General features: G+C 39.0%; 2 protein-coding genes across 2 annotated transcripts; one reads left to right on the top strand and one right to left on the bottom strand.

Annotated features, from left to right (window-relative positions):
• Window position 1: 1 nt before the first annotated feature.
• Window positions 2–8,480, top strand: LOC104531963 (haloacid dehalogenase-like hydrolase domain-containing 5; the record flags this gene model as incomplete). The annotated part of the gene is made up of 7 exons (XM_010177026.1): window positions 2–136; window positions 1,225–1,337; window positions 2,627–2,720; window positions 3,887–3,920; window positions 4,828–5,002; window positions 7,062–7,250; window positions 8,084–8,480. Coding segments are annotated over 7 exons (1,137 nt in total), but the record flags the coding sequence as incomplete, so codon positions are not given.
• A 15,843-nt stretch (window positions 8,481–24,323) lies between these two features.
• LOC104531962 (ras-related protein Rab-43) lies at window positions 24,324–27,312 on the bottom strand. The gene is made up of 3 exons (XM_010177025.1): window positions 27,238–27,312; window positions 26,020–26,203; window positions 24,324–24,596 (listed from the first exon to the last, which is right to left on the bottom strand). Exons 1-3 carry the CDS (start codon window positions 27,310–27,312, stop codon window positions 24,343–24,345), a joined length of 513 nt encoding a protein of 170 aa, XP_010175327.1. The 3' UTR covers window positions 24,324–24,342.
• Between the last annotated feature and the right edge of the window lie 275 nt (window positions 27,313–27,587).

Genomic DNA, 27,587 nt, shown 5'->3' with positions numbered 1-27,587 from the left:
TGCTGCAAAAACAGCCTTTCAAAAGCTAGTTAATTCTCAGGGACAGTTCTTGGTGCCTGTAGTGTTTGTCACCAATGCAGGGAATTGCCTTCGCCAGAAAAAAGCTGATCAGTTGTCTCATCTCCTGGAAGTTCCAGTGAGTAGCTTAAGTCTTATTTATTTATTTACTTATGGTGGATGTGTCAAATGTATTATCTTCCATTAAATGCTGCTCAGTTAAATCAGTTTTGTTTTTCCCTTAAGTCCTCTGAAATGCTTTGCTGGAGGTATTGGAAAAGTAAAATAATACTGTCCAAAGCCAATGGTATTTCTATTGGTAAAAGTACTGATTTTCCAATGGTAAAGCTAATGGTAATGGTATTTCTTTGCAACGTTATTATTATGGGAATAAATCCTGCCTTCCCCTTCTGAATAAAAAAAGTGTGTGTGTCAGCAACAGGAAACTCTACTCTGTCAAGCTGAACGTCTTCTGTGATAACGTGCAAGACAGGAGCTTCCTGCCTCTTTTTGATACAAGTGGTAAAACTTTACCCCCCCTGGTTTGTGGGCGCTGTGGGCAGTAGGCCTTGTCCGTTGCTGGAGCCTGTGTTTGAGATTAGTGAGAGAAGGCGATGCAGGCCGTGCTGCCATGCCTTTTGTGTCAGGGAGGGCCATCAGACCTGAGCACATCTGTGTCCAGAAGCTCCTGCGTGTCCTGGGTAAAATGGCATCTCAATTATCTGGGGTTTTTTTAGATCTGTGAAGGTGATGAGTAGTGATTCATAATAGCATCCTTCCCGGATAATGATTTTACTGGTTTTAGACCTATTGAAGGCATGGGATACATAAACTAAAGATGAAGGTCTTCTGATGCAATTAAATCAATGCTGCAGACCAGCAAAGGGACCACAGTTGGATCTAGGGCAGTTCTGATTCTTCTTCCCTGTTTGTTTTCTAAATGAACTTGGTGATCCTGTAAAACTAGGAGAGAAAACCTTGTGTTTGTGTTGAATAGAGTAATTCAGGAAGCTGAAAGGGTTATGTATGACAATTTGTGTTGTTTTCTGGCATATTACCTATGTATTGTCTGTGAAACTTAGAAGAAAATTATATGGTAGAGTTTTAGGTAGATCTGCATGATTGTTTTGTAATTCATAGAATTTGTCACGCCCATCAATTAAATCTACATATTAAATAACTTATCTGAAAAACAACAGACTCCTTTTGTTTTTAAATCCCAAACAGATTTCACAAGATCAAGTGATGATGTCACACAGCCCTCTGCGGATGTTCAAACGTTACCATGAAAAATGTGTTCTTGTGTCTGGCCAAGGACCGCTTCTTGAAATTGCTCAAGAGTATCTTTAAAAAATCCCAAACAAACCACAACTTTCTGTTTAAGTATTTTGCTTAATGGAGTTCAGGGGTACCTGTGGATCAAGTGAAGACCAAATATTTCAGCACTACAAATCCAGTAATGAGCAATGGTAGTTCTTACTGTGATGTCAAATTTATGTTTTGAAAACGGTTCGTTGATATTTGCTTCGCTTCGTTCCATCGGTTTTTAATGGGGAAGGAAAGAAGAGAGAGAATTATTTTTTTGCCTTGTATGTAAAGGACACTGTAGCACAAAGGGTTTGTGCTCTGGAGGGTGAGAGTGTGGCATTACATCTGTTATTTATCACATCTGACCTCTAGCTCAGTGGTTCCAGATCCACTTCTAAGCATGTGGCCAGACCAGGTCACGTTGTTTTTGTAACCAGCATCTAGAGTAGAACTTGAATTATGGTGATATAAGATGGTATCAAAGCTTCAAACTGTAATTTCATGATCTTAACTTTTGCGTAATCTTTGCTCGTGCTTCCAGTAACTCCCTTCTACACTTCTTCCTTTATTGAGATTTTAGTTAAAGTTGATGTAAATAATAAGTTGTAAAAAATATGACTGTTAAGTATAAGCTTTATTTCAGATACAAAGGGAAGAAAAAGTCACTGAAGGAACATTCCAATTAAATGTCAAAATTTCTTAGGCATGGCCAAGAGTACATTACAAGACTGAATACAAATATAAAAAGTATATTTCTGTTAGATAGCATTTTCATACAGGATAATTTTGTTTTAAAATAATTTTAGAAATGGCCTGTGGTGTTAATTCCAATATAAAATCAGGTGGCTTAGTTTGTATCACTGATATATTTTAATAGCTCTGATTTCCATTTGCATTTTAAGAAGTCATCTTAATACTGAGAGTAGCATCACAGCTGCTTTTTCCTCAACTAGCTCATGTTTCTCTCCTGTGCTAATTACATGAGCAGTTGTCTTTCTGCCAGATGAACTTTTTGTGCTTATGTAAAGATGATCTTGGAGTATTGCAGGTCTAGAGTGTCTTCTTCCTTTTCATCTCATATATTGAGCAAGGTTTACATATAATTTTTGTCTTAAGACACAGGTCTCCTATTTATAAATAATGGGATGATCATGTTTTTACCTCACGGAAGAAAAAGTCAGTCTTTGATATGTTGCTTTCATTCCTAAATGATTTGCTTTACCAGATAAACGGCATCTGTTAAAACTGTTAAAATCTAATTACTGGTTTTTAAAGTCTTTTCATATAAGCAATTCTGTATCCTTAACTGGAATTTACCCAGCCTTGGGTTCTGTCAGCCTATTACCATTGAAACACTGCGGGAGAAACACCCTTTGCTAGATGTAGTTGACCATGACAGAAGACCTAACGTTCCGGTGAGTGAGTATTTTTGGTTTAAAATTCTCTGTTTGCTCATTAGATGACATTCTGTAATAGAGGTCAATATTTAAACTACTGAGCTAATGCTGGTGTTCTTACCTTCTATTTTGACTTTGCTTTGCTGCTTCATTTGTTTTATTACAGCATTTTCAAGAACAACTGTATAGACTTTTCTATCAGTGGTAATTCTTTAACATCATCTTTGATTTTGTGACTTACTGCTGTGGGAAAACTTGTAATTCAGTACAGATGCCTAGTTCAAAGTCTGTCTTGGAAAGCTCCCTAGCTTCCTCAGATGTGTGGAAGAGAAAATAAGCTTTGTCCTTCATTATGGGATTGTTCTGATTTTGTTTCTAGGCTGTGAGGTTACTTGGATTGTAAACTAATGCTTTGCAGATAACTAATTCTTCTCCAAAGGACTCCCTTTCTTGTTTATACCATTATTTAAATATATTTAAATATTACCAGTACGTACAGTGTGGTTTGAACTGAATTGGGCAGAATTTCAAGAAGTGACTGTGTACACAGTAAATACAGGGGTGTGTTGTACATATGCAGGGTCATTATCTAGAGAGGGTTTGTCAATACATTCTGTGTGGTTCATAGAACTCATAACTTGGTTCCATCACCTTTTCCCTCACTTCTCAGCCACCTGCATGTAGAAGATCAAGAAACTGTTAATCTATTTGTCACCATAGGGTGTAAATCATGAAGTGCAAACTCTTACTTGTTTAGCAAATATATTATGTGTTATACAATGTGTTTTTCTTTTACTGTTGAAGACATACATTTCAAAAACTATTTTTCAAATGTCTTGTTAGTACTAGAGGCCTCTTACTCCCGTGGAAAAATAAACATCCATACTTTCATACACAAGTCAATTAAACAACTGCAGCTATATAGCTCACCAGAGGAAGATAAACAGATGTAGGAGGCTAGTGAATGTAGAACATACTCACTTGTCTGCTGTCCACTTGCCATGAGATTCACTTCAGAATTGAAATAGGAGTAAACTGATGCCAGGTATGTACCAAAATAGAGAGTGCTTTTCCTGTCAGTGTTGCAGAAGGCAGCTCTGGGAGCTATACTTGAATTTATTCTGTTAAAAATAGTAGCAGATGTTTAATCTCGTAGAAAACTCTTTACTTTTTTCTTATTGCAGTACACCTCTGCTGTGGAGCTTCCCAAGATTGAGGGTCAGTTATCTTTACTTAACTTGCAACTATCCATTAATAGATGAAATATCTTTATTGTACTTTCCTTTATAATTAGAATTTATTCTCAGGTTGCTGGGCACTTCAGAAAGTTGGCTGAGACAATTCTAAGATTTCTTTGCTAATGACATCTGTCATTAATTTGGAATGTATCACATGGGATAAAGCTGGGGGTTTTTTTAATGTATGCAGTTTTCAGCCATGTTCAAAGTTTCAGAAGATAGGTGAGATCTGCTTTCCTTTTCATCTTCCTTTAACAGGCTCTTGGTGCCTTCCTTTCAAAAATGAGGAATGCATTGACATGTGTTCAGAAATAATCAGTCTTGTTTGTGCAGTAGTCAGGATGGTCACTTCAGAGTTGTAGGAGAAGCATCTTGTTTCAGCATACCCTGTTCACGCTTGTCTCATCTGAAGTACAAGAAAGTAGAAACTAGACTTCAGGATTTAAAAAAATCCACATGAGGTTATTGCTGGAGACCAGAAAAATGTATTAAAAAAATACAAATTTTGTTGTAAGATGAACAAAATAACATCTCTGATGGATTATTTAAATACTTGATGTAAGCATAGAATTCACAAAGGTATGGAAGACTTAGAAATACAATTTAGAAGTTAATATTTTGTGGTGTTACGGAGAAACTTAGCCAATAAAATAAAATTCTTAAATCTGTAGATTTTGCAGGGGAGTCTTGTTACTTCTGAGATCTTCTGTGAATGAATGGGTGTGTAATATACTAAAAGCCTAAGTGAAAGTCATTAAGACTGTTACATTAGTTAACAGTTAAGTCAAATTACTTGTTCAGTCTCTTTAGACCAAGTTTTAGTGTCAGAGATTTGGTGCCCTGTTAACTAATTCCATAACTCTGTTTTGTCATTCTTCTTCTCATAGCTGTTGTTTTGTTTGGGGAGCCAGTCAGATGGGAAACCAACCTCCAGTTGATAATAGATGTTTTGCTGACCAGTGGCTATCCTGGAAATCCCTATCACCGTGAAAATTACCCTCACATTCCTGTACTTGCCTGTAACATGGATCTGATGTGGGTAGCTGAAGCACAGTCTCCAAGGTAAATGCCATTGCAACATGTACGTGTATTGTGTGATATATTTAGGGTTTCCTTATTTCTTTAGTAAAACAGAGTCAATGTTTTTATACCAAATGCTTGCTATGGCTTCACAGTAGGTCTCAGCTTTGAATGTGTTTCTAAAGCAATGCACTTTCAGCAAATGCTGCCTTATTACTGTCTACATTATTGCATTCAGGAAATCAGTTACTCAAGATAAAAACTGCTTTTAAGCCCTAAACCTCTTTGTTTTCCCACTTCCAGGAGAGTGGAGAAAGATAGGTTTTTGCCTGAGGGCCTCCTCAGAATCTCAGTTCAAAGAGAAAAGTGAAAAAAATTATCAAGGCCATTGTTTCATTTCATTAGGTCCTGCTTTGGTATTTCTCTTTTCCACCCTACAGTTTCTGGTAGGGTAAAGAATTGACTGTGCTAGTTGAAAGCAGAGTGTGTTTTTGAGCTGAGAACAATATAAGTGAGCACTTTGAGGAACATAAGAAAAAACAAGTAGAACACACCAAGCAAGGTGGCGTGATCGCTGATAGTGGTTTTGTTTGATTTTGTTTTCAATAGAAGGTAGTTTTTTAATAGTTTTGTTTCCCCTCCCTTCCCCCAAGTCTAAAATTTGAACTTACAATGAAACAGAAATTATTGTTATTGTGACTGGATTGTTGCCTTGATCTTCAAGCAAAAATCTTGTCAGATATCCTTACTTGGACACAAAGACCATCTTTAATTAGCATGTTGGCAAATGGCTTATGATGGTTTCAGGCTGGAGTAAGGCAACCAATATATCTACAATGAATAGGAGACGTAGTTTCAGTGGTTTCCTTTGGGAAAGAGCCAGTATAAAGTTTGGGTTTTTTTGACACTGTGATGATGTTCCATCTGTCACTGCTGTTACCTGCACTGTTGGAATATATTGGCATGACTAAGTTGTTTTAAGCTATTACTGATAATTACTGGCAATAATTTTATGCTTATTTATTGGTATTTCATAATACAAAACAACAAACAGGGTGGAGAGAAGGAATAAAGGGTTAATTTGCCATTCAGGAAAGCTAATACTGTACCACTTCTGAAAGTGCTCCAGCTGCTTCCTTCTTTGTAGCTTCTTTCCTTAGAAGACTCTTGATTTCTAGGCCACTGGAGACCTAATTTCTTTATTAGGGCACCTCACCTATCTCTGCTGGCTTCTCATGCTCATTATTTTGGTGTTTGGGGTTTTTTTAGGCTATAGGTACCTGGTTTGAGCAGATATATTAATCTATGTGCATTAGAAGTTACCTAGAAGCTCTTCTTAAGTAGTATGTGTAATTTATGGTATACAGAATTGTGGTAGAGGAACTTTGTATTCTTCTTAGGGTGTCTTTGGTAATTCCATATTTCTCAAGTAGTTCATCCCTAATCCCACACCCTGACTTCAGTAGTGAAGTAAAACTGCTTTTTTATCATGAGATTACATCTTCTAAATTGCTGATTTACTGGTTTGGTTGATGACTCATTATCACTGTTTCCACCTTGATGAAAATAACCAAGTTATCAAAAGCGTGCTGTAAAGTTAGAGTTTGTTCCTTGATCCTCCTTTGCATCTAGTTTTTTAGGGAAACCCATGAAGGTTTTTTGTTTCCATATTACAAGTGTGTTTTGGTATACTCTTGTGTTTAAAGAGAGATTAATTTTCTTTCTGCCTGATTCTCACTTTCCTTTTCTGTTTCTCCTCTGTGTTAGTTTAGCTGAGAGTACATCACAGGCATTATGTCAGGAAGCATCACTTCTGTAATGAGGGTATTGGCTTAAATGCAAGTAACACTAACACAAACCATCGCTACAGTTTAAAACAGATGCCTGTTGTGCTCTCCCAATAACGTGTTTTTATTGTGGCGTTTACTGTTCAGCTAATCAGCGCTTAATTTTCAGTGAAACAGCTGTGGAAATGTTACGTGCAAACAGGGGGATATGATATTTACAGGCTATGATTTATTCCTGAAAGATCAGGAAATAAAAAAGCCTGGCATTTTTATGTGTGCTTAATATAATTTGATTTGTCTTTATATCTGTGTAGGTTTGGGCATGGAACATTCATGGTTTGTTTGGAAAACATTTACAAGAAAATCACTGGCAGAGATCTGAAATATGAGGCCTTAATGGGCAAACCCAGTAAGCTGACTTACCAGTATGCAGAATATCTCATCAGGGCTCAGGCAGCGGAAAGACAATGGAAGCAACCTATCCAAACCCTGTATGCTGTCGGGTAAGGTTGTGTTCAGTCTAACGAGCTCATCAGGAGATTACTCCCAACAGAAATACCAGTGATGAAAAATACACAACTCTTACTACTTTGTTTCTCATACCACTGGGACCACCTAACGTTCTTCGTGCTACAGTGTACTTTTTGTTATGTTTTCGAGCCTCGCTCTTTCTCATCTTGAAAATTAATAATACTTTGCTCTTTTTATGTGCAATTTCTGCAGCATCACAAAAAGGGGTTTATATGCAGCTAAGATTTCTCCTGATTTTTTTTTTAATTTCTGTAATAGACTGTGTAAATCTAACCAAAAGAATTTGCATGGGTGTTTTGTTTTGTTAGGTTTACTGGTATAACACCAAGCAGCTTTGAATAGATGATAGTTATTAGAGAATGTAGAGCTAGAATTTATTGGGGAGGTCATTAAGCTCGGTCATTAAGCTCAGTCATATGCTTCTGTGCATGTTGTCACATCATAGAACCCTTTTATTGGAAAGAGATAAAGCTGTATTGTGTTAAAGACTCTTCCAGAATCTCCAAGATGTTTGGAAATATAATAAGCTCATTCATGGACTGCTCATACCTATCCCTGATTTCCCCTCCCCTGGTCTGCAGTTTCAGTGTGGGGAGTTATTCACTTTTATCATGTCATGTTTAATTCAAATGGAGTAATCAAGTAGCTATAGGATTTGGTTTCCTCCTATCTGCGTACTTCCACATAAAGTTATGTCAAGTCCAAACTAAACTGTTAAATCAGAACCATAAAAATGTCTTTCATACAACTGAAATTTGACAGCTAAAATTGAACTGCTGACTAAACTTTCTTCTTTTCTTTCCAGAGATAACCTCATGACTGATATCTATGGTGCTAACCTTTACAATCGCTATCTTGAAGAGAACTCCAGAAAAGGTTCAAAATCACGGATTCAGGCCAAAGTTGCTGGTGGCAGAGGATCTGCTGCTCTCTCTCACGATGATGAAATAGGCAACAGCTGGGAGAATGAATTGGCATCTGCAGCTGCTGCCCACTGTAGGTCTGTTCTTGTTTGTACTGGGGTTTACAACCCTCACACGGAGGTACCTTTGGATACCAGGGAGAGTGTAACTGAAACCGTGTTCCATGGCCACAGAGATTTTAGATTTGATCCTGGTTTAGTAGAACCAGATCATATTGTACCAGATGTTGATGCTGCCGTAGACCTGGTCTTCCAGCTAGAGAACTTTGCACCTAATTGAGGTGACGTGATTTCTTAAGGAATACTCAGTGCTATGCTTTTCTTCCCAAAAAACAAATTGTGCTTTAAAATCGTGCCACAAACTGCTGCTTTCTAAAGTGTAAATAGTGCAATCTTATATTAAGTATACTAATTAATAATATACTCAGGTATATTCATATACTTAATATAAGTATATTAAGTATCAATAATACTTTTTAAAGTATTCCAAAATATGTTATTTCTTGCTTTAGTTGCCCTTCATTGAACTTCAGTTCGTTATGTTAGGTATTTTAATTGTGATTTTTCATAATAGCTTATGCATGTTGCTGGTACTTAAATTCCCACACGACAGTACGTCCTTTTCTTTGCTGGAAGATTTAACTTCTAGGCATTGGGGATCTCGAGGATATCGGATGGGGGTGCTGGGGTCATTCACACAATTACAAATGGGCTGGTACAGAGCACAACATGTCTTAGTGCTTGGATTGTGCCAGTAACGAGCGCCCTTTCAGATCAGAGCCAAGTTTGGGTCTGTTCTGCCGCTTTGTACTTGCTCGTGTAGCCCTGCAGCCTCTCTAGATCCATTTTCCGTGTGTCTGGAGCTGCATTGCTTCGCTCTGCTCTGGACGGGTAAAGCCTTCACAGAAATGCCCATCTGAGATGGAGGAGGCTGACTTGGTAGCACCGTTTTTGGAACTCCAGTGCAGCTGAACAAGAGTCACGTAAGGAAAGCAGCTGACAGTGGGTGTCCTGTGTGCCGTAATACCTGGCCTTTTTGTCTTTGCCTTTTTATCTGCACTTTTTTGAAGAATTTAGAATCTTAGAAAGCTTTATCAATTATATTTCTGTCAGTTGGACTGTTCCACTGAATGAGTGTCTACTGTTTGGGTAAAAAGTGCCTAGTAATTTACTTGAAGCTTCATACCACTGTGGTAATTAACCAGCCTTTTAGTGTAATATATATTTCATTTTTTGTCAATGTTGGATGTTGTTTGGTTCATGGATTTTATAGCTATTGATTTAAAAAAAAAAAAAAAGTAATTTATTTTATGTTATTTTTTTAAAATACTTTTCAATGTTTTCATCCAAAAGGTGTCTTTGAAAATATTTTTGTGTTAATTTGTTATAACACAGTATATGGTGTATTTATGACATAAGATTCAAAAACACAAGCCAATGAAGTGTGTTTAAAAACAAAGTCAACTTACACAGAAATATCAGTTAACATCACCTTGGGTGCTAATCGGGTTTTTAGGGTTTGGTTTTTTTGTTGTTGTTGTTGGTTTTTTTCAAATCACAAATTGTACAAAATAAAAACCTCAGTTTTCCCAAGTTCTTACAAAACTAGCAGAATGCTAGCTTAAAAGTGTTGATTTACAGATAGTGGCATAAAGTGAAATGATTTCCTGACCAACCTCTTCACTGCTTATTATCCTGAAATCAAAATCTGAAAACTCACATCATGAAGAGAACATTGCTGCTATGAGGTCAGATTTTTTTTGGTTGTGTTTTCTCCCTTTGCAAACCTCTGTAATCCCGCTCTCTACTATCAGGATTATTGATTGATTCATTCACTCAACATGTTTCCTAAGTAGCTTTCAACACATCTTGCTGGATCCAGTTTAAGGACACTGCTCTGAACAGTGTATTTCCTGTTTCTTGACTGGGAAAGTATTACAACAGCACACTCTTGCCTTTTTTAATTGGTACAATAAACAGATATATTTACATATTTCTTTAGCCCTTTTCTGTAATACGCCAGTGACTTGCAAAGTATGCGAAATCTTTCTGAGTAAAGGTTGTAGTTTTGTACAGTGTTCTGGTGACTGAAGTTGCATTGTTTCAATACTGAAGCCTGTCGCAGAGCTCTTTAACTATTACTGGAAGTGGTTTCAGGCCATCAGTGAAGCAAGGAATAAAAATATGAATGTTGATGAAGAAAAGAAAATGTTCAATTTGCTTCTTCTTTCCCCCCCTTGCCCCCGCACCCCAGAATATGCATGAACACTTCAAGAAGTTCATGGAGGAACTGTGTATATGCTTTTTAAACTTCATCTCTCATGGTAACATCTTTAATAGGGACACCAATCCCAACTAATATCATGGACCAAGTTGTGGGCAGACATGACCTTTGACGATGCAATGGAAGATAAGCCTCTAGATTTGAATAGTGATATCTCTGAAAATACCCCAACTTATTGTACTTGTGTGCAAAGATGCTCACCACCAAAAGGCTTAGGGAAATTGGATTGTAGATGGTTATGGGAAGTGTTTTGAATATGTGGATAATTTCTCAGAGTTTCAATGAATATACATGTATTAGGTCAGTATAACATGTGCTGGAACAAAGACGAACACACACACCTTGGGGGAGCAATCTCCATGTGTGTCCAGCGCTGCAATAAAGAATTCCTGCTTTCTACAACTCCAAAACGAGTCTTAGAGAGTTCCTCTGACCGGCTTTCTCAGTATCAGATTTGGTGACTCTGGTGGGACCCTCTCTGCCCAGCTGCAGGATCCGTTGAGAACAGGACTCCCTTGGGTACGCCCGGATATCTCTCCGGAGGGACTCCTCACCTCAATGGGCTCACTGCAGGAGCAGACAAGGACCAGCAATCAGAAGGTATTATTTTGGAATTTAATTTTGGTTTGGTATTTGGTTTTGGGAACCGGTTCATCTGGTGCTACCCATTAGTTGTTACTGTTTTAACGCAGGGTGAGCCGTATGCGGGACTGCTCGCGTCTTATAAGGCATACATCTGGTCACTGTAAGAATGGGGTGCCTCTGCCCATCTGCCTGGAAGGGGTGAGCAGATGGCTGGTAAATCTCTTGGTAACTCTGTAAGTCTGGGGTGCCTCTGCTCATCTGTGTGGAAGGGGCGAGTGGATGTCTGGTAAATCTCTTGGTAACTGTAAGTTTTGTCCCTCTGTTTGCCTCCTTAAAACAGGCAAATGGAAGTCTGGTGAAAGAATTGTTTCAGTTTGATAGCATCTAAAAAAACTTTTCAAAATATATCCTGTGCTTATTTTTGTTAATACAAAATTGTCAATATTTTAAACTCCAGTCATGCATTGTCTTCAGCATCACATGTTTTACTTTAGAAGCATTTTACATTATCACATGTTTTTCTTCAGAAGCATTTTTCAATTAGAGGAAGGTGTGAGACTTGTATTTAAAAAAAAAAAAAAAGACAGATATATCCTCTTCAATATAAAAAAAACAACAACTTGCATTTAAAATTAAATTTACCATGTCAAAACTTGAATACTCCTAAATGTAATGAAAGGAATAATTATTTTGTAGTAGATCTTACATTTATGAAATCAGTGTACTGCACCTATTGATACTACTTGTTATGTGATAATCTTTTCAAATTGCAATTTATTTTTTTTTTTAGTAAAAGATCACATCCAGCCAGCTTGTCTTAAAGATGTGAGTAATTCACAATAATCTGTTGCAGTGTTTTATAGTAGTTTACTTCTTTCCATAAACTGCCTGATCATTTTTCTTTCTGGGACAACCCTCCTTACGTTGCTATGCCTTACATTCTTCAGCAACACCAACATCAGGATACGCCGTGATATAGTGCGATCGAATCGTATCTAGAAAAATCAAAACCATTTCAGCAGTAGCAGGAGATGAAACGCAGCCTCTGTGATGTGGTGGGATTGGCAGATGACTGTCGGTAAGAATATTGAAAAAGATCCTCTGAAGTGAGTGTTTTCACTAAGTTTGAAAGATATTCTGGCTGGCTGGCAGTGTAGATTGAAACCTGGTACACAGTGTTAAATCTCTGAGCTTCAGCAGCCGGAACCCAGCCCATGTGCCTGCTGATGGCTCTGCAGAGCGGGGGCAGGTGGTCAGAAACTTCATGTCAAAAACCACCTTGATCCAACTAAAACCAGTAAAGGAGACATAGCCCGAGGACCACATGATTTGGCAGAGTTGAGGTGTTTAAATCCAGGATCTATGACATTCTGGAAGGTTAGAGGAGCCTGTGTGGGGTTTGGGAGTGCAAAGATGTCTGCTTGCACACAGGGCCTGTGTGCACTTCTCCACTGCCATCTGTAGATTTTGAAGGGGATTATTTGCTGTTTGGGTGAATTAACATGTTCTTTTGTCAGAAGACAGTGAAATGCTTAAAGTAGAAGATAGTTCTAATTAATCTCCTAATTAATTAATGTCTGGTTGTCTGAGAAGTTATCTGCGGCTTGCGTCCTCAAAAGCTTCAGCAGTGCAGTTGTCCAGTCCCATCTCCCATGAATGTGAGCAGATATTAACAGGTAATCAATCACCTTTGGTCTTTACAAACTGTTCTTCAAAGCCACACACGCCTTTCAGTACCTCATCCGTACAAGTCAGGAGCATTTCTCAAAGGTATTTAGTTCAGCAAAGTGCTGCTGCAATCCTTGTCCAGGTGGGAGCGTGTTTCACCCTTGGGAAGCTCTCCCTGCCCTGCAGTGTGACCGCTCCCGCAGTCACCTCACTAACTGTAGGCGGGAAACTGGAGACTCCCTTGTGTGAAACACACGGGTACGGGGCGGCTCGGGAAGGGCTGGATTTCTGTGGGGAGCGAAGGGACGGACCCCTCCCGCGCGGCTGAGGGCGGCCGCGTTTCCCGCGCAGCTCCTGAGGGGCCGCTGAGGGGGGCGCTCTCCGCCACCTTGGCTGTACCTCAATCAGTCTGCCTGCCGCACGGCTGAGGGCAGAGCGATGCCACCCTCGGCTTTCTTAGTTTTGGTTTGGTTTGGTTTTTTGTTTTAATTTTTTTTCCCCCCTTCATCCCCAGTAGAAGTAGTAAAGTGCAAAACCATTGCCCCCACGCAGATCTCCAACTCCATGGACTGAACTTCAGCTTGGTAAGTGATAATAGGGGCTTGGCATATCCTCAAAAAGCCAGAATGCTTAAAAAAATAGCAGGTGAAGAGTGTTCATTCATAGTTTTAACTTCCTCTCATAATTTTGGCTTCCTTTCATTTGCACCTTTCTTGGTTTCAAACAAGTGTAAAGCACTTGCTAAGTTTTTCGTGTCAGGACGGAGAAATTGTGCTCCAGCAGTTTGAGAGATGAGCTCAGAGTTAGGTGTTCTTGAAACCTCTCCCAGCTGCTGGGAAAAATATGTTTACCCCCCAATTTTTGCTGTAAATCGTTTAATATTAATCAGAAATACACAGTTTTGTAAGAGCTGTGTTTTATGTTTAGGGTTTGTGTGCTTTACAAAACTGATAATTGGGCTTTCTTCAACGAGAAAATAAGTAACTGTGGCATGGGAGTGACACGGTGAAGGTTGTTTCTGTAAAATGTGGAAAGGATGCGGAGCTGAAAGGCCCTGGAGCGCCTGGGTTTTGTTCCCTCAGTGGATGGGTGGACTCACAGGGTATCATACCATGGCTGTGCTTTTGCAGCTCTGGCTTTTCAGACTTCAACGTCAGCTCCAACGACACTTCCAAGCTCAGAATCCAGTATTGGATTCTAAGATCATGCTAAGCACGTCTTAGAGTTTACCTATTGGCCTCTTTCTGAAACAGAAGCAGCACCTGTTGTATAGGTAAGAATATTTCTCAGAATCAGAAATGGATTTTCAGTAGGTCTTGAGTTTTATGTCTTGTTTTATGGAAGTGTGTCTGTGAATATGCTTTCTGCTAGTTTAGTGGCTAAATTCCTGACCCTAGCTGAAAAAATATTCAGTGAATTTAGACCATAAAAAATAAGGGTATTTTTTGCAGGTGCAAGCTACATAACAATTGTGAGTTTGCCTCACTGACAAGAAAAGAAAGGGGTTGTCATGTGTGTAGAGCTTCTCTTGTCTTCCACATTCCTAGAGGATTCAGGGTTCCTAGAAATGTGACTAAGAAGTTCCCTTTAAACTGTTTGTCATATGCACTTTTAGTAAGCCAACTAAGCCCTTGTCATGGTTGTTTTCCACAGTAAATTCAAGTTACTGAAAGAGACCTGTTAATGATACATATTTTAATTTGCCACGCACACTTAAAAATGATCAGTCAGCAGAGATCAGAGCAGAGTTTTGGGGTTTTTTCAGTGTGTGTTTTTTTTTTTCTCTCTGCATACACTTTTATGACTGGTTTAACCTGTTAACATTTTTAAGGGTCCACAGAAGTGTCTTGGGGGGATTCTGGCCACCCATCTGCTCCCTCGTTAGAGTTTTGTGTTCTGCATGTGGTGTAGTGCTTTGGAAGGTGACTTGGGAAGCAGCTCTGAAACTAGTTAGTTATATCGACACAGGTGTGTGTCCTTTCTGCTCTGGAAATACTGTGAGACCTTATTAGCAGCCAGACAGGTGGGCTCCAAGGTTCATAGAAGGTGCCATGACTAGCTCATCATTGCTGTATGCTGTGAAAGCACAGGCTTGCTTTTGAAGGCCGTGGATTTTACAGGCTCTAGAGACAACTGTTCTACATGTGATATTCTAGGACTATATTATAATAATGGTATAATTTATGTAAATGAAACCCAGCTTTGTATAAACTGCTACATTTTGTCTCATGTCACAGCCTTGGAATTCACAACTTGCTTTTCCCTTTATATTGTTTGGGTAAGTTGTTTTTTTTTCCCCACATAGTTTTAGAAACTGCTATAGATGTGCAGAACACATGTGAAGTACATCAAAAAATAAGGTCAATACCTGTGAAGAGTAGATGTATGTTAAGCATGACACTTGCATTATTTATCTCTTACACTGATTCCCTACAGCACTGTGCATGCCAGTGACACCTATAGTTATAGCCAGAATGTTTCAGTAGTAAAGAATGTGTCATTATCAGATAATTAACTAATGAATTCAGTTATTCAGCACTCTAAGGAACCAGCTTTAGCCCACGGCCATTTCATTGAAAACTATTGATTACTGTTTTGGTGTCTGAGGCTGTTATTGAAGTAGATGACTGAATACAGCAGCAAGTAACTCAGTATTTGGCTCCTGCAGGTCAAAAATGCAAGTTTTAAAAACCTGCTTAGCTCATCTACTAAGATGAGATGTTAGAATTAAAGAGCCAAACAAAAAGAAATGGGTGCTGCTTTGTTTAATTTACAACAATTAAATAAAATCCAGGATCTAAATGTTCCCTTGGGAAGGTACAGTTGTAACTACATTGTTTACACTTAATTGTAAGCACTGAAAAACTTATTTGCACTTCTCCAACGCTGAGGACTTTGGTTTTCATTCGTAATCTTTCAGCCAGTTATGTTAGAGAGCTTACTGATTTAAAACAATTTAATGTGCCTGCATTTATGTAAGTGATGGGCAGTTGTAGGGTCAGAGGAAGAGAGTTAAGTGTTATTTGTTTAATAAAAAGTACATTAGATTGTATCTTGTGTAAAAGTAGAAGACCATACAACAATGTAGAATAGAAGACATAATTTCTTAAAACTTGATTTTGTTTCTGATAATAAACCACTGCAAGGTACACACGTAAAATAAAAACAAAAGATATAAATTGCCAAATGTTTACTTTAATCAAACCTTTTTAATGATACACAGTACAATGTATCCACTACTTTGCTAAAATTCACAACAAAAAGCAGGTTCCATATGTTTAAAAATATTTTTCATAATAAATTCATAAATAGATGAAGGTAAAGTATAAAAAATTACTGTAGTATGCAAGTTTGCTCCCTTGTCTCCTCATATTCCAAATGATCTAGCCAGTATTGTGATAAGAAAGTTTAAAAGCAAAGTAGTTACTGATGAGTAGAAATGTACAGCCTGCATCTCTTGAAGAAACCTTGAAAAACAGCAACAGATTTGTCCTAGAAAATGCAGAATAATTTTAATACTGTTATCATCCAAACCCCTCAAAGAATTTTGGAATGCAGTGGAGGAATTCAATATGAATTAAAGATTTTTCTGTTCTCCCCAAAAGGTGTGTGAGCCAGACTCACTTGAACGCTGTCTAGTCTGTGGAGTTGTGGGGTTTGTATCTGTCAGGTGTCAGTGGGTGAGGCACAAAAGAGGGAAGAGCTGGTTGACAGCACTGAGCCTGTCTGACTGTCTCAGCATTTCTCCTTACAGACTTATACAATATAAATCTTTAAAACTGTTACAATTAACTACATTCACCCTCTGCTCAGTATATGCCTGTATCTGCTTTACGTCTGGCAGGCAGGACAGTGAGATCAGACGATCTCATCCCTTGGCTTCCCCTGGCTCTGAAATGGTGTGTGTATGTAGCACCATCCCAACACCCACTCTGTCTGGTGACAGAATCCCTTTTATTACACCACCAAACTCTATTAGCAAGGTTATTCTCCTCATCAATATTACCACTCTCTTAAGAAAATGTATATAGCATTTTATTTTGTCAAGTATCAAACTACTTTTCACACTTAGAATAATCTATTTAATACCATTGATAAAGGGGAAAAAGGCTCACTTACAGCATTGAAATAGGGAATGAGCATGAAAAACACAGAATACTCACGATGCTCTGCCTTTCATATGAATTTTTTGGGTTTTTTTCTGATAACCATTTCCCTTTAGTGCAAAACCAGTTCCATACAAGTTTTGTGCTTTTTTGCAATGGTAACGATGCTTTTTAAGACATTGGTAGGCATCTGTCTGCAGCTTTAATGTCTGAAAATTCATCTCTCAACTCACTTTTAAAAGAAGTACCTTCAAATTGTCAAGACAAGTTTGCATGCCGTGTTCAAAGGAGAATCTTTCATACCCTTGTTTTCAGATACAATAATTTAGATACCCCACATCACTCCCTCACATCTTCATATGAGTCTGTATTGCTCACAGAATTCCTTGTGGACAAATCGGGTGTTGATCGTGGCGCGTTGTACAGCACAGGGCTGTTGTTTAGCTGTTACTGCAAAGAGACTGGCTTTTGGAAGTACATAGCTTGTGGTGGTCAGGTGCCTTCAAAAGACAATTTCTAAGGAAAAACATTTAATGTTTTCCTCTGCTTTTATCTGGAGAAGATAATCTTTGTGTCATAAGGTTTTTTTGTATTGATTGAACAATCAGAAATCGTAACTGCTAGCTTGGCACAGTTTTGGTCATCTGTAAGGTACTTTCTCTAAGATAAGATTTGCAGAAACTTGGATCCTTTAGCTAGCTATTACATCTGAACAGTGTGTACTTTAAGATGTCAGAATGAGTTTACGGGGGAATTAAAGTTTAAACTCTTACAGAGTAGTCAATGATAAGGTAGGTGTATATTCTTATGAAAGCTTAAAATACATGACTGCTGCTCTTAGTATCCTAGTCTAGGCTTGAAAATGAAAAGATAGAAATGTAGGGGTTTTTTTAATGTTATGTTTATGACTAAATGGAAATAGTTCAGTTGTAGTAATTCAGCTGTGATAGCAAAGTTTGAGCGGGGTAGGTAAGCCTTAGACAGAAGTGGCTTCAACAGAAGCAGCTTTGTGAAGCTGCTGTACCTGCCCTGACCTCCACTGCCTACTTAGAGGAATGATCGCAAGGAGGGCCTTGACTAACTCCAGACTACAGTGTATTATACATCTATTCTGTACACTGTATTATTACACCACAGTGTAGTACACAGGTATTAAGTGACTGTCATCGGAGCACGAGATGGATAGCTCTACATGTGCAAAACCCTGCTGTTACAGTCTGTCTGGTGGCTCTTCAGCACTTCGTGATCGGGAGATTAGCCCCAAGTTTTGCGTTAAATTTTGGGCTGAAAGGAAGTAGAAATCACGGTCAGCAGTTCAGTTGGATAATCAAATTGGAAATAACTCAATTGATGTCTAAAAATATCTTGCAAAAGAAATACGCAAGTGACTTTTTTAATAATAAAGAGAGCCTTAATACATTTTAATCAGTGTATGATCTTGGATTGGATCTGATCTTAATGTTTTCAAATGGTGTCCTAGAGGAGAGAGACATACTTTTACCTCATAATGGTATATATATGAGGTATAGGTATAGACATACTTTTACCTCATAATGGAAGGAGTGGATTCTAAACACAGCTTTAAGCCATTTTAACAGCTCTCCAAATGTTAAACATTTGGAGAGTACCATTACTCATGCCATACGATAACATGGCTGTTACCATACAAGTAACTCGTTTAGCAGCCCACGTTTGTTCAGTATAGACAGCAGTCTAATTTCTGTTGTACTAAAAGGCAAACAGGGAAACCCGTGACTACTTGTGTAGTGTATTATTTTGCCTTTGGGAAGGAAATTATTTTCTTTGAACTGAGTAAGCATTGATTAAACTTACCATATTTAATCAGAGTAAATAGAAAATCTTTCCTGACTGTTACTCAGACTTCACTTTTCTCATTTTTGTGTAGTTATTCTGTTCACTTATTTTCCACTGGCTGCTGAGTCATACAGAAAAACAAGGCAATTGTTGACATGGTCTGTCTTCAGTGACACCTAAAGTTAAGAAAGTACTACAGGTAACTACCTCTGCCTTTATCATCAGTATTCAGTAATAGAAATCCTTGTTTAAAAAAAAAAAAAAAAGACACAGTAAAAAAATCACAACTCTTTTGTACTTCAAAGAATTCTTTTTAAAGTGCATTTTAACATTTTTCAATCATATTTAAAAAATGCTATTTAAGATCAGGATAGGAGAGTATGCTGGCTATTTTTATCTAACCTCTGGCAACAATTCCATGGACAGCAAATATACATCTGGGTTGGTTTGTTTGTTTTGATTTTGTAACCCTGCTCTTTTCCAAGTACACAAAAATGAAATGATAAAAAAAGATGCAGAGGGCTAAACTTGTACTGCAAATCAGAACATCCAGTTGTGGAGTAGTTTGGGGTTTTTTTTCTCTGAAGTGTGCAGTGGGGATTGCAATTAAATGCTTCCATCTAAGTTTTTGTGCTGCTTTGAATAGCTCTATAACCCAATTCAGTAGAGCTAAAAGAAATCTAACATGGCCTGGCTAGTAAAAACTAAGATAGCCAGGAGGCTGGTTCTCTAACTGAAATCTCAGTGGTGTGATCAGCACCAAAAATACTACAAAAATAAAACTTGAGACAGTATTTCCCAAATCTATGAATCGTTTCTTATAGCATGGAAAGTATTGTCAAATCTGAGCACAGCCCAATTATAAAGGGCTCTGCTCTGTCACTCAGGTCGCTATACTTCATACAACTGTAATAAAATGTAACTATTGATCTATGTGGTTTAACAGTGTGGCATCTCTTACTGCCAAATTTGTAAATCCAGAATGCCTTTTAGTTCCTGAAACAACCTAGTATCATTTGAGAAAGGACAATAAAGTGGTTAGGGTGATTAGCCTAAACTTTGGTATTCATTTCCTTTCAATTCCACCAAGAACAACATGTGTCCTTGGATCTGCTGCCTTTTAATTGCTTCACTTCTTATACCACAAGGGCAGGAATAAAAGCTAAATTGGTTATCATCAGCTACTGGGGCAAAGGAAGTCATGTGAGAACTACCTCTCTCTTCACAGAAGAGTGCATATTGGCTCCACTTCCCTGGGATTTTCCCTTTTTCCTGGTTACATGCTGTGCCTATACCCTGGTTAGTTTCTGTGAGGTCTCCACAGAGGATGACTGACGGGTTAAACTGAGCACTCTCCAAGGCTGGCAGATACCAAAAGGAGAGTAACTTTATTTTTCAGATTCACAAAGCATGTATTATTTTCACTTCATTTTCCTCCAGCACTCTGTTTACACAAAATAATGCAATAGGGTAAACTTCAGCGGTCTGTTAATAGATAAATGTTTTGGAAGCAGGATAAGTAAAGATAAGCAATTTCTATTAATGAAATAACATATAAATTCATCTTGATTTAAAGAGACTGTCATTATAACATTGGGTAAAACAATCCCACAAAGAGAAACTAATAATGTTATTACCTCCCAGTTCCCTCAGCATTGGCATGAGATGGCAACAGACATTCAAATGGTCAACATGAGATGAAATAACAGAGGTGTGAATCTTAGTGGGATACTATATACTGGGGCAAATCAAGGAAAGGCTTTCATATTGTTTAAGGGTGCTACTGTGTGAGTGTATACGTAATATAACGTACTACTGCAGTGATGCGTGTATATTGCATGTGACAGCTCTATTCTTTAAACAAATATGATCTTTAAAGGCAAAGAAAAAACTGAGCAAGAGAAGAGCTCCACTTTTCATGAAGTTCCTAGAAATCTATGCGGTGTTAGCTGGGCTTCATTTAGTTTTATAGTTTTTGCACACTGAAAGTGACCTGCTTTGCAGTGCAGTGAGAGTGATAAAATCATTAGGACTTTTCCTCTGTTCTGAAATATTTTGATTTAAAAAAAAAATTATTTTGCAAAGCAAATGTTAGCAGGCTTCTGGGCTGACATTTATTTGCTATTATATTTACATCATTATAAATATCTGTACAAGTTCCATCCATGATGATGGACTGGATGAGTAACTGGAGATAAAATCAGCTTAAATCAAAACCAATACAAAGGATAACAATGCCCACGCTCCTGGGAACTGCGTTCTGCTGATGATTTCATTTCAGTATTTGCCTCTGCATTCCTCTCCTAAGTGTTACCAGGCAGGGATCAATGCCCCTTCTGTGTTTTTGTAATATTTTGCACACTTTGGGTACTGCCAAAAATAAATGATAAATACTAATGCAAATACATGGTCAGCCAAGGAGACTCTGCTTAAAAGCAATTACTGCACCATAGTCATGTTAATGTTCAACTGCCAGTAAACAGGGTTCTTGGCAAGTGTTTACGCTGTGAACTCTGATCGTGCACTACGGAATTACTCACTTGATGTACATCAGTGCACATTTACAGCCTCAGATTTAGAACTGAGGTTTCACCTGTAAATCTCAGGTTTATTGCTACTCACTCTCTTCACCCAGGTATCCTTTTGGTTTCAATAGGATTAATGGGATTAAACCAATAAGACTGACTGCCTAATACTTGAATTACACAGCTAATGTAATCCGTGTGAATTACGGATTTAATACAGGTCTCCAGAAAGGCAGTGAAAAGCTCTAAGTTAGGTTTACCGTTTCTGGCCGAGAAGGCTATCAGTCTTGTGAGTATTGTGCTATTACTAATAGACAAAGGAAGGGTTTGGTAATTAAAATTGCCTTTTACTACTGACAGCCCAAGCACTGTCATTCATATCTGCTACTAACCTGAAAAAATAAACCAGGGCTTCAGTCTATTTCTTTGTTCCCTTTTGTTCAGTTAGGTAGGGCATGCAAACTTGTATTACACTTGTTACAACATGGAAGAGCCAAGAGTTAGAAGACAAAGCTGAGTTAAAACCACAGTCTTACTTTTCTACAGCAAAATGAAAACTAATCTGAATTGGTTCCTTCATTTGAAAACACGATGAACATACCACGGATGAACATATCACGGATGCTGTATTTCATGTTTGCTGCCTGAAAGAGAACCTGCAGGCAGAGTTAACCTCTCAAGAGAGAGATGGGGCAAATCTTAAGGAAAAGTACAGTGCTTGGTCTAATTCTACTTGTTTACTAAACAAACCTCAAAACTAAGGAAATGCATCAATAATTCCTCATTTCTCCATGTACTGTAAAAACACAACCATTCATTCACTGACTGCACTGGAAGTAGGATTGATGCTCATTTTGCATCTTGTTCCAGTTTTAAAGATGCGTTACTCTGTAAACTATTGATTTCAATCTGAGTAGTAGCAATACTGTTCTTATGCGTGTGAATTTTTATCAGCATGGTTTAAATAATTTGGCACTAATCCTGCAAATAGTGGGAGGCTGAGCTTGTCTGAGGGTCCCTGTTCAAGCACTCAGAACTGTAAACTGTAACATGTCATGACATAAAGTCAAATGCTCGCTAGTATTCTGTACCTGAAGGCCCATCTAACCAGGAGGAAAAAAAGCCATCAGAGTTTTAGCTGGACTGTCTTCGTAGTTTCACCTGAGAGCGGAATACAGGGTTTGCTAATTACTAACAAATTATAATTTTCAGTGCCTAGCTACTGCTGGACACTCACTGCCTCTTATCTTTGGATGTAGGAGAGCAGGGAATGTCCTGGAAAACTATCCAAAAATACTACTGAGTACTGCAGATCAAGCTGCCCTTCCATATAAAACATTAGAACTGCGAAAACTATACTAATGGAAAAATTTAAGGCCCTTTCACTCTTACATCTATAAAACTTGAAAATGAACCCCTTGGATTAGAAGCAAACAGGCTACAAAGCATACGTAACTTCTCAATTAGCTATCTCGTAGCTTAAAAAACAGAAAGATCAGAGAATGGTTTAATATTTTCTGTAGGAAGATGAATAGTATTTAAATTAGCCCTTTCTTAAATCTTCCTGATTTTAATGATACTGGATATGTTGAATGGCTAAAAACTGGTGTAGCCACAGTAGCGAACCAAGCCAGGTCCTGTTTGATCAAGAGTTTCAAAAGGGACACGCGACTTCATTTTAAGTGGATGCTTTCTGAAAATGAGCTCCTTCAAAGTATCAGGATTGCAAAAATGACATCACCTCTGAACACCTTTGCTTTAACTGCGGAGTTAGTTAAGAACAGTCCTGCTTCTGCTCCCTCTGCAAATCCATTTCTGTAAGGTCCTTGAGAGCGTGAATCCAGAGAGGGCTGTTGCCATCAGTACTTCAACTGCATCTACAACATCAAATAGAGAGCTGCATCTGAAAGACAACTCTATGTAGCTGAATTATGAAATCTGTTTTACTTAACAATGTAGACTTTTGATCAGATCTGAAAGATTTTTCCAGCTGAGTGTTTTCAAGAAATGAAAAGCAATTGGTAATGATAGGGAGAGAGGGAAGCAGTTGAGTACCAAGTTGGGAGGGAACCACTTGAAAAGACGCTGGTTTCTTACAACCAAGAAGTTGCAATGCATGAGGTTTTCAGCTATTCTGAAGTCTTCTTTCCCATTATATGCCCAGATTGTATTTAAAGAGATGATTTAAAAACAAAACAAAACCCGAATCCACTTATGCCACTTAAGCAATAAACACTCTGGTAACTTAATGTCAAATGTATGACCAGAATTAACCCTGTATATGACCATTAGGCACGTGGCAGGAACCAGTCAGTTCAAGGTTTCTCCAGTTCCTGCTTCCAGTGATGCAGGTCTTGAGTTGTGGAATGAAATTAAGAGACCTGAGGGCAAAAACTCAATGACACCCACTTGGAAAAGGGAGCTATCACTGTGCAAACAGTAACAAATGAAATACATCTACCCTCTCCTCAAGGCTGTATTTAAAATAACTACCCTGGTCCAGTCTTGCCTCACAGCAAGTCATGCGATATTGCTCAGGCTGATTTTGTTTTTTGTTAAAATGATAACTTAAAAAAAAACTATAACAAAACCTGAGAGAAGGCTTCCCCACCTGGGCCTGTTCCAATCCATATGCCCTAGGACAGGTGACTGCTATTTGGTCCTCTAATCAAAACTGTGGGTATTCTGACACCTTCATCAAAGCCACTGTCACTTTCTGGTCACTGGTGGAGCACTGAGGATTTGAAGAGATGCTGTCAAGATTGCCTATTCCAACCGTGACCTCCTTTGCCAATAGTCCCATGCTAAATGCCTCAGAACTTTGGGTGTGCATCAGTCTCTTCCCCCACCATCTGTCTCCCCACCCCACATCACCAGTTCAGAGTTGTTTCTTCCACTTCTGTAACTTGTATGAAGGTTACAAGAAAAGAAAATGGTGGGGACAAATGTTGAGGAAGTGTTTCAGAGGGTTTGACTTTTAGGACTACCTCTCAAGAGTCCCTTTTTAAAAATAAGACACCAAAGCAAACAGGATTGTGTCTAACACCTACAAAACTGCTGGTTTCACAGGAGGAGGAGAATATGGCTACCGTGCTACTCAGCATTAGGGTGAAGCACCATCTAAATTCCAGTAAAGTTAGGGATATCACCTAGCTCATATCAGCAACCACACCCCCAGCCTTCTACAACGTCTTTGCTGTCAAGCTTGATGCTGTCAGTATTCTTCTCACTGAACATAGGGCCCCCGTGCCTCATCATGAGCTCTGCAGCCATCTTCACAAAAGCCTCCTCCACATTGCTGGAGTCTTTCGCAGAGGTCTCTATGGCACAGATGATATTATCATAGTGTTCAGCCAGACTCTGAGCTTCTTCCAGCTGAACCTCTCGAAGGTCACTTAGGTCAGACTTGTTTCCTGGAAGAAAAAGATACAACAGAGTAATTTATAATGACTGTTTATGTCAGAGTAAGTATTTGTCAGGAGGTTCTCAGGTTGCCCAGAGAAGCTGCAGAATTTCCATTCTTGGAGATTTTCAAAATTTGACTGAAAAGGCCCTGACCAACCTGACATGAGCCTTGCTTTGAGCAGGAGGTTGGACTAGATAATCTCCTAAGCCCCTTCCAACCTGTATTTCTGTATGACCCGTACAGAGAACAGAAGTCAGTGACTGAAGAGTGGTGGCTGTAGACCTGAACAAAAGAAAAATGGCCTAGAAAGCTAAAACCATTTGGTGAAAACAACAGCAGTCTGCTGGTTCCTAGGGAAATCTAGAACAGTACTGAGGTTGTATTAGTGGTTCTACAGGCCCCAAGAATCACAAAGTGGTGGGGTTGGAAGGGACCTCAGGAGAGCATCCAGTCCAACCCCCCTGCTAAAGCAGGTTCCCTGCACCAAGTTGCACAGGAAAGTGTCCAGGTGGGTTTGAACATCTCCAGAGATGGAGACTCCACACCCTCTCTGGGCAGCCTGTCCCAGGGCTCCGGCACCCTTACAGCAAAGCAGTTTTTTCCTTAAGTTTGTCTGGAACTTCTGGTGTTCCAGTTTGTGCCCATTGCCCCTTGTCCTGTCACTGGGCACCACCGAGAAGAGCCCGGCCCCATCCATTTGGCTACCACACTTCAGGTATTTATAGCCATTGATCAGATCCCCTCTCAGGCTGCTCTTCTCCAGGCTGAACAGTCCCAGCTCTCTCAGCCTCTCCTCATAAGGCAGATACTCCAGGCCCCTCATCATCTTTGTGGCCTCTGCTGGACTCTCTCCGGAAGATCCCTGTCCCTCTGGAACTGGGGAGCCCAGAACTGAACACAGGACTCCAGATGTGGCCGCCTGTGAGTCAGAAACATTGGGGCTGGGAAGCAGAACTTCAGTAGTGGACTGACAAACCCTGATTGCCGTGAAGTCCTTCCAAAATCCCTGGTCAGCTGAAGTTTGCAGGTGTTCCAGTTCGCCAAAACACATCAGCTTGGTATGATGGAGCTTCTTTGGGCCCTGGAAACCTTATGTCCTTATCATGGGAATAGCTTCACAGCAGCTGTGCTCAGAACCTGCACATCCTGGGTACCCAGTTCTCCATCAACTGAGATGCAAAGGATTCAAGGCTGGCTTCTGATACAAAGCTGCCTACTTCTTAACAGAAGTTAATCAAAGCAAAACATTCATGTTTTGATGAATCAGCACTTTCTAATTAAAATAAGTATTGGGAAAATTTCCAGTCGGATCTATTACATACATCTTAACTTCAACCAAAAATCAAACTTCTAGCCATCTTAAACAAGTATTGTAACTAATTACATTGTACAGTAACCTAGAGCACTTGCTATTAATATTTTAAACTCACCAATCAGGAGCTGTACTATGTTGGAACCGGCGTATTTTCTGACATCCTCGATCCAGCGAGGAATGGACAGGAAAGAGCCTCTCTTGCTGATATCATAGGCTAGGATTGCTCCATTGGCGCTGCGATAGTAACTCTGTGTGATAGTTCGGAACCGCTCCTGGCCAGCTGTGTCCCAGATCTGCAACTACAGGAAACAAAGCATACAGTGAGACACTGGCCAGCAAGTCTTCCTGAGATAAAAGATAGGACTTGATTCAACTGCCTTGCTATAAATCTCTAGTCCTTTGCTCGTGGTTTAGGATAATAATATACACTGGAGAACCTTTTCACACTTGGCTGCTCAACGTTTCGTATGTGTATCGAGTGAGAAACTCTGGGTTCCTGTAGGTGAGCTCTGATGCATCCTTCTGTGGCAGATTACAAAATAATCACTTTTGGGTGTCCAGCCCTACCCCTGTCTCACCTTCTCTACCAGAACTGGCAAAACAAGATGTTAGCCCATAGCCAGGCCACTCCAGTTCATCATCCGGTGTGTCCCTGAAACGACCAGCGGGTTTTTGCTAGCATGTTGTCTGAGGTTCTGACATGGCTTTGGCAGTTCTGCTACAGGGGCAGTAACTGCTGGAGTCGGATGTGGTAGCATCATTGGAGAGCACTGATGCTGTTTTATAAGGAAGTGTGAGACAATTAAAATAATATATTTAGAATACTAAAACATATAAAAGAATGTATAAAAGAAATGCCAGCAATTCTAGGTTTCAATAAAGTCAGTCCAAGATGTAGTCAGTCTAGTCACCAGTCCTTTTTTAGGTGGCAGAACAGACACTGCATGTGGGCAGGAAGAAGAAATGCTTAGCTGACATACTTCTGCCTAAATCCAGCAGCATAAGAACTATGAGTTTAGTATCAGGGTTTGAGTTCCCAGTACTAGATGTTCCAGAGGAAGAAGCCAAAGAACTCAGAGTGGACAAACACAATATCCTGTTCACAGGGTAAACTTCTTTTAAAATCCTCTTGTTTTATGGGCTGTCTAATATCCTAGAGCACGACAGCCTTTATTCCAGGAGCTTTTGATCTTAAGTAACTGGGAATATTCTCATTCTCCATATAAATCTGTAATCCTTTTTGAATCTTTCAAAGCTCTTGGCTTCAATATATAGTAGCAATGAAACCAAATACTTTCCTTTTATAAATTTTAAGTTTTCTGTCCTGCTGCACTTTCACTTTTCTGTCCCCAAGTGACAAATGAGAGACCACTGCTTGTCTTTTTGTGCCATCCCTTGTATTCTGCATCTCCTCTTAACTGAGACAGGACATAAACAAATACTCCTGGGTTTTCCAGTCTTCCTACATTGTGGACCTGTTATGAGTTCCCCTCTCTGAACCTCTTTCTTTTAAAGAGCTTAACACAATGCACCAGTGATGTTTTATAACAAATAATATAGAATCATTTTTCCATTTATTTCTTTTGCCCATTAGTATTTTGTTTGTATCTTCTGACTCTGCTGCATGTTTGAGCAGAAATTTTCACTTTTGAAAAGGCTGTACTGATCAGATCACTTTCCTGT

Source organism: Antrostomus carolinensis, unplaced genomic scaffold, assembly GCF_000700745.2.
Source record: "Antrostomus carolinensis isolate BGI_N321 unplaced genomic scaffold, ASM70074v2 scaffold36001, whole genome shotgun sequence".
Lineage (NCBI taxonomy): Eukaryota > Metazoa > Chordata > Aves > Caprimulgiformes > Caprimulgidae > Antrostomus > Antrostomus carolinensis.
This window is presented reverse-complemented; position numbering and strand designations above follow the sequence as displayed.

What these genes read in the sequence shown, in the direction of transcription:
- LOC104531962 (XM_010177025.1), bottom strand. Translation starts at nt 27,312, where the DNA reads ATGCAGAATACAAGGGATGGCACAAAAAGACAAGCAGTGGTCTCTCAT. An exon ending in TTGGGGACAGAAAAGTGAAA is followed by an intron (nt 26,204 to 27,237) that starts GTGCAGCAGGAC and finishes TGTTTCCTGTAG; the next exon opens with TTGCAGATCTGGGACACAGC. An exon ending in CATAGTACAGCTCCTGATTG is followed by an intron (nt 24,597 to 26,019) that starts GTGAGTTTAAAA and finishes TTTTTCTTCCAG; the next exon opens with GAAACAAGTCTGACCTAAGT.